The sequence below is a fragment of the Bos grunniens genome, chromosome 16, assembly GCF_055505025.1.
Source record: "Bos grunniens cultivar Pamir isolate PY7600 chromosome 16, Bosgru_T2T1.0, whole genome shotgun sequence".
In the NCBI taxonomy this organism is placed as follows: domain Eukaryota; kingdom Metazoa; phylum Chordata; class Mammalia; order Artiodactyla; family Bovidae; genus Bos; species Bos grunniens.
Genome location: NC_141180.1, coordinates 4,960,967 through 4,973,422, shown reverse-complemented (window position 1 = coordinate 4,973,422; position 12,456 = coordinate 4,960,967). Strand labels below are relative to the sequence as shown.

Here is a 12,456-nt window from a genome sequence, read left to right as displayed (position 1 = left end):
TACCATATTTTTCATACATTATTTTTGGCCCACAAAAGTTCAAGTCTGCTACTATCAATATTTTTTTAAGACAAACACAGTCTACAAGGAAGTCATGGAACGTTTAAGTGCTTGAGTGCACGGGATCTGTATTCACCTAAGTCAGGGATCTGATCTTGTCTGTGTCCCATCAGCGAGGAACCCTTAGCTCTAGTCTCCTCCCCTATAAAGAAATGACAATAGCGACCTACTGGGGGCCTTGTGAGGATTAGACTGGAGTGTACATAAAGCCATTAGCACAGTTCCTGGGACAGAATAAGTCTCGCAAGTAACAGCTACTACTGCTAGTCTTTATTTGACACAAAAGACTTTTATAAGTCAATACTGAAAACTGACAAAAAATACAAAATGCACCAAATGTACAATACCTGAAAAGCCAATGCGATCTTCCAGAGCAACGCCAGGGTTTTCTCTCTGTGTCTGTCCACAATATCCTTAGACAGGATTGCATTTCCTGCAAACGGAAAAGAGTCCGTTAGCACAAAGTACGTACAACTTGATTTTCAGTGAGAAGAAAACTTTTATCGTTACTTGGTTTTTACCATGCTCATCATTCAGCTGAATTCCTCGTGATTTAAGAATTTCAAGAACGATGTCAACATTGTGCATCTTTTGAAGACGACTTATTGCAGGAATTCTGAGTTTCTTTGAGAGATTCCAGTTTTGCGTGAGAAGTTCCATAGTTCGCCTAACAGTGAAGGGATTGCCACAAGAAATTGTTAAGATAAAAACATGCAGGAAAAACTAACTTCATTTAAATAATCACCCATATCAATCTTCCAGAGTTAAAGGGTTTTTAGGTTAGAAAGATCTCAAAACTGTTACTCCATAGTTAAGTAAATAGAGTTATTTCTCATCTAAGCCTGGGCGTTAAGGTCTATGAACAGAATGTAAGAACGGGAAATAAGATGCACACACACAAATGCACACAGAAACAGAAGAACAAGGCTCTTTAGGGAAAAGAAAGGAAAACGGACACTGACTGAGGGACTCCAGTGTTCTACACATCAGGTAAGCGCTTTCTTTTCTTATTTTAGTCCTTTTCTTATTTTGTCCATGGCAAATCCCACAGTCGGGCAATTACTATCCCGTATTTGGCAGATGAAGAAACCAAAGCCCAGAAAAGTAAAATAAATTTCCAGTGATCTTACAACTAGTAATGACAAGACTAAGATCAGAACTAAACCCCACTGTTACAGTTTCCAACGAAGCCATTGTCTTATATTTATACCAGGTAAAGCAAAAATGTTTGAGTGCCTACCTTAAAAAATCATTTATACCACAGTTTAAATTCAAACTCCTAATATCATCTAGTGTTTTACACTAGACAAAAATCACTGTTTCCACAGAAAGATCGAGCCCAACTAATGACTGTATCTGGTTAAAATTTGGCAGACTTGTTTACAGAACGATAATTTCTAAAGGTTAGGAAGCAATGTAAGATAGGTGTAGGCCAACCACTCAATCAACGTCTTAAGCATTCCAGCAACACTAGACTGACCGACTGACCGTCACCTACAGCATCAGTGGATTAACCATTCCCAAGTGACCACATGCTCGTTTTGGGGACACTGAAGAAAACAGAAGCTTGTCAAGCAAGATTGAGTCTCTTAACTAGTGAGAGTTCCTGAGAATGACAAAGCATCAACACCCAACATTGGGAAGTCCTTAGTAATGCCTATAAAAGAACAAAAACTTTCTTTCATCATAAAAAAATTACACTGAACAGGAAGCCAATCACTGCTCCTCCCAGAGAGAGGAAGAAGTTTCAAATCGTGAATTGCTAGTGCCCAGAAAACAGATGTGCTGGTTTGGATTTATGGAATGAACAAATTAAAATTAAATACAAAAATACTCAAGAGAGGAAGCTACAGTAAAGTTCAAGACTATTACTTTGTCATGAGAATATATGATCGGAAAAGAAAAGGTTCATGGAAATTTAATTTAGAAGACAACGAGAGACATGTGTGCTGTTATTGTTGCTTATTTGTTTAGCTGTGCTGGGTCTTCTCTGCTCCAAGGTATGTAGGATCTCAGTTCCCCGACCAGGGATCAAACCTGCATCCTTTGCACTGCAAGGCAAATTCTTAACCACTAAACTACCAAAGGAAGTCCCATGTATCCTATTTGTGAAGAACTGGGGATTCACAAAGATATAGTGATAACTTCCTCACAAATGTCAGACATAATATAAATTAGAAGTTTCTTAGAAACAAGATGGATGCCTTCAAGTCACATATTGTAAAGAAGCCACCTGACGTACAGTGTAAAGGCCGCTCCTTCCAAAGCAGGCAGTGGTGACTCACTGCTGTCACATCAAAGCCAGTGCCTAGGACTCTAGTGTGTTAGTGAGGAAACGCATGCGACACGAAGCTGGATGTTGGGAGCTGATGCCCACTGCCACTGCCGGGTAAAACCTGGGCAAAACACGCCGTATCTTCATCTCACTTCTCACGTGTTGTTGTTGTCCTGTCCGACTCTTTGTGACCTCATGGACTGCAGCACACCAGGATTCCCTGTCCTTCACCATCTCCTGGAGTTTGCTCAAACTCAAGTCCATTTAGTTGGTGATGCCATCCAACCATCTCATTCTCTGTGCCCTCAATCTTTCCCAGCATCAGGGTCTTTTCCAGTGAGTCAGCTCTTCGCATCAGGTGGCCAAAGTATTGGAACTTCGGCTTTAGCATCAGTCCTTCCAATGAGTATTCAGGGTTGATTTCCTTTAGGATGGACTGCTTTGATCTCCTTGCTGTCCAAGGGACTCTCAAGAGTCTTCTCCAGCACCAAAATCTGAAAGCACCAGTTCTTCAGTGCTCAGCCTTCTTTATAGTCCAAACCTCACATCCATACATGACTACTGGAAAATCCATAGCTTTGACTATATGGACCTTTGCTGGCAAAGTGATGTCTCTGCTTTTTAATACACTAAGTTTGTCACAGCTCTCCTTCCAAGGAGCAAGTGTCTTTTAATTTCAGATCTTCATCCTTACATGTGCAACATGGTTAACACAAATAAAACTGGTCTCAAATGATGTAGAAGTCATGAAATCACTGCAGATAAAGCGCTAAGTCTTATAGTTTAATTAGCCCCATGCTTTCCCCAACTCCTATTCTAGGGCATCAGTGGTTCCTACTCAGACCTCATCACCTGCCAGCAGGGAAAAATGTGGATAGGGGACAAGGTTTCTTGGCCTAAAATTCACACTATTTTCCTGAACTTACCCCAACTTTTTAAACCCTAGATTTATCCCATTACATAAAGGAGCAAGAGGGATTGTGTATGTTAGAAAAAAGTGTCTTCCAGAAAATTTTCGTCTATTCTAGGGAGAGACATAATGCCATTTCTTATACTCACACGAGACGCACCCCACACTGCAAGTCTACAGCAAGATTCTTAACAGCAAAATCAAATTCATCGAAAGGCATCTGGACGTGGGTCACAGGAAATCCCAGTAAGCTCAGGTGACGGGAAAGGTCACCTTCACCACCTAGGAAATCTCGTGAAAAAGCCAGAAGGATTTCTTTACTGGCCTATGGAGAAACAAACAGAAGGTATTATAATCCAGTATCATCATTCTGTTTATAATAAAAACAAATTCTTCAAATCATTCTGCGCATATAGAAATAAAGTAAAATTAACAGTAGTATAAAAAGACAGTTTCATATGGTAACAATGGAAACCTCATATATTTCCACAATATTTCCAATTTAAGACTTTTTAAGAAAGGGCTCATAAATAATAATAACTCTAAAAATTAGAATTTGATAGCATACTAAATTAGGAAAGAAATTTTCTCCCAAATTAATTCCTCAGAAGCACAGTTACATTCATTCTCAAAGCAAAGCTAGGATGACGCATTGGTGAAATGTCAACCAACAAGCTAGGCAGGGTTCGAACTACTGGGCAGGCATTTCTGTTCTACTCCAGAGTACTGTTCTTTGGGAAAATCACTTTTTCTGAGGAGAAAATATACAATAAAAACAGACAAAATTTTATATGTGAAATATAAAATATAAGATAAAAACTATTGGGCTCCCTTGTGGCTCAGTTGGTAAAGAATCCGCCTGCAATGCAGGAGACCTGCGTTAGATCCCTGGGTTGGGAAGGTCCCCTGGAGAAGGGAAAAGCTACCCACTCTAGTATTCTAGCCTGGAGAATTCCATGGACTGTATATATATAGTCTATGGGGTTGCAAAGAGTCAGACTAGTGTTCTTTGGGAAAATCACTTTTTCTGAGGAGAAAATACACAATAAAAACAGACAAAAGTCTTATATGTGAAATAAAATATATAAGATGAAAACCATACCTTGAACTCTGCATCTTTACAGAAGAGACAAGGATCATGATCAATAAGTCTAGAGATTTTAGCATAATCAAGGAAACAAATCAACAATAATAGCTTTTTCAATGTAAACTTAGACAGAGCTTCTTCATGACCTGAAATAAAGTACAAAAAGGCATAGCACATTCATCTATGTAAGACAAGTTTGGTTTTCTTTTCTTGGTGGGGGGTTTCTGAAATATTTTTCTATATTTAGTTATTCTGCTATGCTTTTGGTCTATATATTCCTGCTAAGGATTCTTGAGATGTGTCCTATACTTTAAAGTCAAATTATCCTGGAATTCTTTGTAAGTCTATAAAATTCCTTATTTTACCTTTTTTTTTTTTTTGGCAGGGGGAACGTAAATTGGTGCATCAACTATGGAAAACAGTATGGAGATGACTCAAAAAACTAAAAAGAGAACTACCAAGTAATCCAGCAATTACACTGCTGAGTATATATTCAGAGAAAATGAAAACGCTAAGTCAAAAAGATACATATACCGCAATGTTCATAGCAGCATTATTTACAATACCCAAGATGTGGAAGCAACCTAAGTGTCCATTGACAGAAGAACGGATAAAGAAGATGTGGTGTATACATATGTATATGTGCATGTATGTACATGTGTGGAATAGAATACTACTCGGCCATAAGAAAGAATGAAATTTTGCCATTTGCAGCAACATGAATGGACCTGAAGGGCATTATGCTAGAGAAATAAGTCAGAGAGAGAAAGACAAATACTGCATGGTATCACTTAATGTGGAATGTAAAAAATAAAGCAAACTAGTGAATATGACAAAAAAGAAACAGACCTGCAGATACAGAAAACAAACCAGCGGTTACCAGCGAGGAGAGGAACAGTGGGGGCAAGACAGAGGAGGAGATTAAGAAGTACAAATCACGATAAAATAAATAATAGCTTATTTGATAATAGCTTATCAAATAAATTAGCTACAAGGACATATTGTACAACACAGGGAATATAGCCAATATTTTATAAAAGCTGTAAATGGAGGATAGCCTTTCAAAATTATGAATCATTATGCTGAACAGCTGAACCTTACATAACACTGTAAATCAACTATACCTCAATTAAACAAAAAACAAGTTTTATGTAAAAGTAGGAGAGTTACAATCTGCTAGAACAAACCAGCAGCAATAAGCACAGGAGCACACTGCCTGTCTTAGGCTTTCCATGTACAGGCTCATTTAAGGCTCACGACGCCTCTATGGGGCGGGTACTATTTAACGTTTCCAGTTCATGGAAGAAACTGGGGCACAGACACAGCAAGACACTGGGTTAGCTTCACACGACAACTACGTCATGAGCACCGCAGGCACCGACCCAGGGGCTAAGAATACTAAAACAGCAAGTGGCAGCCTAAGACAGACGTGACCTCCACAGGGCGTGAGGCCTGCTTGTGAGGTGGCGAGGAGAGACAGCAGGCACAAACAGCGATAGGGCTATAGCGGTGGGGGACAGATGGGGAATGGCGCAGGTCGTAGAAAGAGACGGCAGTGGAGAGAGAGGCCTTTTACACCAGTTTCTCTGGAAGGTGAAGTCGGAACAGAGACAGGAATGAGGACAGGATGCCCTCTGCACACAGCGTGGGGAGCACACGACGGAGGCAGAGCCACCCACCATCTCTGTACAGGTGAGGGACACTTGGGTGTCTGTACTCGGCTGCGATGTCAGGATTCCAAAGCAGGCGGTTCAGAATGAACATCGCCAGCCCCGTGACGTCACTGTTGTCTTCCAGAGGCACCAGTTCTCCGTATATCGTCTGAAAAGAAATCCAAGCCCAAGTCAGGGCTGTGCTCTCTCTTCGGGGCACAGGGAAGCAGAGGGGAGGGACAGATGACGATGGTCTAGGAACTGGCGAGGTTCTGATTCCTTTGGGAGAGATGAGGATGAGGATGGGCTGAACATGTAATGTTTTGTGCAATTTTTAGTGCACCCTTCTTCACAGTGAAGAAGAGAAGAAAGTTCAGGACTAAGATAAGTTTAGGACTAAGATCAGTTCTTAAAAATTATATGACAAGTGATATTTATATTGCAATTTTTTCTTTTAAGAACTACCAAATGTAGGCCTCTTGTTCAAATTTAATGACAACTGTCCTGCTAGTGGGCTTCCTAGGTGGCACTAGTGGTAAAGAACCCACCTGCCAGTGAAGGAGACATGGGAGACTTAGGTTTGATCCCTCAGTCGGGAAGACTCCCTGGAGGAGGGCACGGCAACCCACTCCAATATTCTTGCCTGGAGAATCCCATGGACAGAGGAGCCTGGCGGGCTACAGTCCATAGGGTCGCAAAGAGTCAGACACGACTGAAGCAACTTAGCACACATGTACGCACGTCCTGCAAGTGTATCATGAAGGTACAACAGACACCTAAGTAATTCTAAATGCTTGAGTAGTTAACAAATGGAAAACCATCTGTAAATCATCTAAGACAATAACTTGAGATGTTCAGATCTGTATATAATCAAGGATTAAAATGTTATTAATTTAACATCAATGTGATTGTTAATGATTTTTAAAGAATTAGAAAAAACTACAAACATCAAATTGTATTTTATAACTTTACATCAATAAAACTAGAGAAAAGCATAAAAAATACTAATATCTGCCAAAATAGAGACATTTTGTCTTTCTTTACTTTATTTTTTTGGCATGTGATGCTTTCTTAAGATCCTCAAAGGTCATGCCTCCTAACAGAATTCTAAGGTGTGATGGTACAATGTTTTGTTTATAATTATTCATTCCTCCCTTCCCTTTAGAAGTCCCCTTTCCCACCAAATGGCATAGATTTGCTGTATGTATTGTGAAAGAATAAATATTTCTGCCTCATCTGTGTCTGGACAGATGTGCACTGTGGGCAGAACTATGGATGAGGTGATGCACACTACCTCTAGGAGGAAGTTTCAAAGGGCATGGCATGTTTCTAACTCTCCTACGTGTTACCTCTGCCACAAAAGAGCTATGCCCCAAATAGACAGGTCCTACTTTACCATCTGTGCCACCAGGGAAGCCCTAGACAGGTTCTACTTTAGCTGAGGTTCTGGAACTCTTTGATATCTGAAGCATAGCCAGTTGATATGTAATTTTCTGATTAACTTTTCATTGAAAGAAATGAGAAGTTGAATTTCAAATCAGTTGAAATAAGAATTAAAGTAGGAAATCTTAACAAGTTCACTGTCTAGTTGGGTGACCATAGTGGGATTATCATTCATTCTCTCAACAGCTCAATTTTCTGATAAACAGACAGATTATTGTAAAGATTGTTCTTTAGTACAAAAGATTTTTCTATTCAAAAACTTAGAAAAAATTGAAGAATGGGATATCCCACATGACAAAGGTAAAAAGCCTAAACAAGATATAAGAGTTCACCAGTAAAAGACTAAAGGAAATGGAAACACTGAGGGCTGGAATAAAAGAATATTTTTAACACTCAACTCCTAGTGGCTTTCTAATTCAGTTAGTTTTATCATTCTAAATATTATTGAACCATACACCATGTGAAAAACTCAAATTCTGATGTTTTCATGAGTAGTGTTCCATCTAAATGTTTCTGATGACTTCAGACTGGTGTGGATTCCAGTCCTGGCCCTTCACTGGCATTCGGCAGGTCACTTACCATTTCAGCTTCTGTTCTGTCAGTGAAGTTGGAATAACAATAAATACCTCACTGGATTTTATGGAGATCTAAATTAGAAAATGTATTTAATGTGTTTTAAACAGCCTAGTATTGTCATTCGGAGAAGGCAATGGCAACCCACTCCAGTACTCTTGCCTGGAAAATCCCATGGATGGAGGACCCTGGTAGGCTGCAATCCATGGGGTCGCTAAGAGTTGGACACGACTGAGCGACTTCACTTTCACTTTTCACTTTCATGCATTGGAGAAGGAAATGGCGACCCACTCCAGTGTTCTTGCCTGGAGAATCCCAGGGACGGGGGAGCCTGGTGGGCTGCCGTCTATGGGGTCACAGAGTCGGCCACGACTGAAGCGACTTAGCAGCAGCAGCAGCAGCAGTATTGTCATTGGTAAATGCTCAGAAAGGAGTTAACTATGCTTGTTATTACATCTGGTACCAAATTTTATATATGTAAGAAACTAACGGGAAAACTGCTATGTAACAAGATGGCAGTAATACAGAATGACAGAGTCTGTTAACCTAATGAGCATTTATGAAGGGACCTTAAATTTCATACTGAGAGATTAAGCAACCAAATAATTTGATAATTGAAACCATCATTTTATTAAAGAATCTTCTAGAAGTGTATATATATATATATATATCTATATCTCAAAGTATCTTTTTTCAAAAACTGAATGGTGTACTTACCTCTAGGCCGATTCGTAGCCACAAAGGATTATATGACAATAGCCAATTCAGGACTTTCTGGCGTTCTCCTGAAACGCATATGAAATGCAAGTAAGCTCAGACCACTAATCAAATATGAGACAGTGAATACAATTTCATGGACAGAAATCAGAGACCAAAAAGGAACATCACATATATGAAATATGTTAAAGTATACTTCCACTCTTTTATATATGTACATGATCTCGTTTAAGTTTGTGAAATTTTAGGTAGCAAAGTGAAACCATGTATATATTTGACTCTGAAAAAAAAATTTCTAGAGTGTTTTTAAAGAATTAATCTCAAGATTTCTATAATCTTCTTACCCACATCTTTCCAGAGGTGCCTGTCTTTCCGAACAATTAGCCGCCGAGCTTCGATTTCAATTTCAAGCTTTTTCATAGCCTTAACCATTTTTTCAGAAGTAAATAAGCGGCACGCGGCACGGCGCAACCTGTTCAGCCTGCACCGGGCGGTGTAAGCTCTGAGAGACACCTCGTCCTTGGTAGGAGCTTTCGGGACACTTACTTTATGTTGACTCTCTACTCCCAGAAGAAGAGTGGAAGCATTTACTGGGTCAAAATGAAAGAAAGGACAGTTCTGGTTAACCAATACGTGCATACACTTTAAAATCTAGCAATAAGTGCAGCTGAAGACAGGATCTAGTCCCTGTGCCTTCCAGCCTGCTCCTCTCCTTCCCACCTCAAAGTGAAGGTGGCATCCTTCACTCAGAAGCTTCGGCTGTCCTATGGTCACAACCAGTTGACTGTACCTGCAAACTGTATCCCAAATCTAACCATTTCTTATAACCACTGTCGTTCAGGTTCCAACACGATCTCCTCTAACCCAGACTCATGAGACAGCCTCCTAGCTGGCTTCTCTGCTTCCATACGCTTTATCAAAAGATAAACTCCTAAAGGATGGGATTTGTTGGGAGGGAGTATAAGAGGGAGGGGACATACATATATCCATGGCTGATTCATGCTGGTGTACGACAGAAACCAACACAATACTAAAAGCAATTATCTTTCAATTTTAAAAATAAATTTAAAAAGAATAATAATAAAAAAGTAATGGAAAATATCCAAAAGGTAAAAAGTCAATATGCTTGAATACATTAAAAAAAAGTTATATTTCTCTATTCCAAAGAGAAATAGAAATAATATTTAAAAATAAATTAATAAAGGTTAAAAAAAAGAATGTGATTTGTTAAAGTCAAATTTTGAAATGCAATTTGAATTTTCATAGAGCACATCTTCTCTCAAGGAAAGAACTAAAAATCATGTTTTGTTTACTTTTGGAGAAAAAGAAAAGTACCTAATCAAAGGTAGAATTCCTATACACACTTCTCTAACAAATGCAGACGAGTGTCTGCTGGAACACTACAGCAAGAGGGAAATCGTCCCCCTTAAAGTCAGCCTGTGTGATGCCTGGGCAAGTTAAGTATTTTAAAGGGGTTTTCCTTATCTGGAGTTGAACTGATCTCTGTAACTTCTATGAGAGAGTACCACAAGTGAATCTTCCTTGTCTCAGGAGAAAACCCTTTAAATATTTGAAGAACACCATGTTTCCATCACATTCCATACTTTGAGTTTTTCTGTTTTCCAGAACTACAGTGAAATATTTTAAAAATTCCTCATACCCACTGGTTTTTAGACCTCTCATCATTACATACTTGGCCACAAACATCTTAAACAGGGTCCAACAGAGACAATACCCCTAACAGGCCATACAAGACAAAACGATCTGCCGGACATTCCACTTTATTGATGCAGCTAAGACTGGACTGGGTTTCTAGGCAGCCATGTCTCTGTTAATGCAGACTGAATCTGTCTTACAATAAAACCCATTCACTGGCAAGGCTGGAAATCACACTGGCTGATGAGCAAAAAAAGAAGTTCAGTGCTTACAGCACAAAATTCTCTCACCTGCACAATAATGAGCATTTGTGTTAATAACCTAGTGTGCTGTGCCACGAACTACACTATGATCAGATCAGATCAGTCGCTCAGTCGTGTCTGACTCTTTGAGACCCCATGAATCGCAGCACGCCAGGCCTCCCTGTCCATCACCAACTCCCGGAGTTCACTCAGACTCACGTCCATCGAGTCAGTGATGCCATCCAGCCGTCTCATCCTCTGTCGTCCCCTTCTCCTCCTGCCCCCAATCCCTCCCAGCATCATTGTCTTTTCCAATGAGTCAACTCTTTGCATGAGGTGGCCAAAGTACTACACTATGATACACTTGTGAAAGTGAAGTCACTTCAGTAGTGTTCAACTCTTTGCGACCCTACATAGCCTGCGAGGCTCCTCTGTCCATGGGATTTTCCAAGCAAGAATACTGGAGTGGGCTGCCATTTCCTTCTCCAGGGGACCTTCCTGACCCAGGGATTGAACCTAGGTCTCCCACATTGTGGGCAGACTCTTTACCATCTGGGCGACCAGGGAAGCCCAATAAATCTGTACAACTAAAGAATGGAAAAATCATGTTAAAAATGACCCATTAAAACAAAGAAAGTATTACCCAATTTAAACATTAACTTCATGTTTACCTTCAGAAATATTTGTTTTTACAGTGAAGTCGTCAGGAGTTAATATAAAATTTAGCCACCAAGTGAAGCCCTGTTCCTGCTTTTCCTTCCAGCGTTCATCATAAAACATGTTTTTTGCAGCAAACGGCATTGGATGTCTAGGTATACCTAGGAATACAGTTAGGTTAAGGCATAAAAACTTTTCCTTTAAATTATTATACAATCTATAGCAATAGACTATCGTCAGCAAGAACACCTTTAAGACACTGAACGATGTTTGCTTTTCTACTTCCTGCTGGAAGTAGTTGAAAGCATTTGGGGTGTGCTGCACTGTGCTCAGTCACTCAGTCGTGTCCGACTCTTTGTGACCCCGTGTACTGTAGCCCGCCAGGCTCCTCTGTCCACAGAATTCTCCAGGCGAGAATACTGGAGTGGGTTGCCCTCCTCCAGGAGATCTTCCCAACCCAGAGATCAAACCCAGGTCTCCTGCATTGCAGGCGGATTCTTTACCATTTGGGTCACCAGGGAAACCCAATACCGGATGGTTAACCTATCCCTTCTCCAGGGAATCTTCCTGACCCAGGAATCAAACTGGGGTCTCCTGCATTGTAGGCAGATTCACTACCAGCTGAGCTACTAGGGAAGCCCATTTTGGGGTATAAAATATAGTAAAAGTAAGAGAGAAAAAGTAAGGCAGTACCTCCTGGTTATTTAAAAATCCCAAGAAAAGTGAGTCAACTTCATTGAACTCTGAGAAAATATCCTAATTGTTATTGGGACACATACTTCAACAATTCTTCAAGGCTTTTATTCCATTAAAAAAAATCAATTCATTTCCATTTGAAATGCGATTAATGTTTCATTCAGTGTCAGTTTTTCATAGACTTTAAAGATATTAAACACTTGCCTTTTAGTGGTTTTATGAAGGTCAAGTTAGACTGAGCCACAGGAACAAAGGGTCTTGTCCTTCTGTTTGTTTTAGGAGTTCTGTATCCTAATGAATCTACAATCATGCAAAAAAGAATAGCATTTTAAAAGTAAAATAAATTCTGCAAGTGAACTGCTATCAACTTAAAATTTGCACTCTCCAAAATCATATCCATTTAGCAGATGCTGAGTAACCACTATGTGCCAGGGTATGAACTTGGGTAAATAAAACCTATGTCTGGAAGTTACAGACCAGAAACTACA

The 12,456-nt window shown here is 39.8% G+C and overlaps 1 protein-coding gene across 4 annotated transcripts in view; it reads right to left on the bottom strand.

Annotated features, from left to right (window-relative positions):
- Positions 1 to 12,456, bottom strand: part of ASPM (assembly factor for spindle microtubules) — a 62,578-nt gene that overhangs the window by 32,888 nt on the left and 17,234 nt on the right. For all 4 annotated transcript variants that reach the window (XM_086343222.1, XM_086343225.1, XM_086343223.1 and 1 more), the window contains 9 exons: positions 12,173 to 12,268; positions 11,287 to 11,433; positions 9,062 to 9,307; positions 8,718 to 8,785; positions 6,012 to 6,153; positions 4,348 to 4,478; positions 3,395 to 3,570; positions 582 to 727; positions 408 to 493 (listed from right to left, as the gene is read on the bottom strand). In XM_086343222.1, coding sequence (XP_086199348.1) covers positions 408 to 493; positions 582 to 727; positions 3,395 to 3,570; positions 4,348 to 4,478; positions 6,012 to 6,153; positions 8,718 to 8,785; positions 9,062 to 9,307; positions 11,287 to 11,433; positions 12,173 to 12,268 — 1,238 coding nt within the window. The remainder of the gene's footprint in view (positions 1 to 407; positions 494 to 581; positions 728 to 3,394; positions 3,571 to 4,347; positions 4,479 to 6,011; positions 6,154 to 8,717; positions 8,786 to 9,061; positions 9,308 to 11,286; positions 11,434 to 12,172; positions 12,269 to 12,456) is intronic.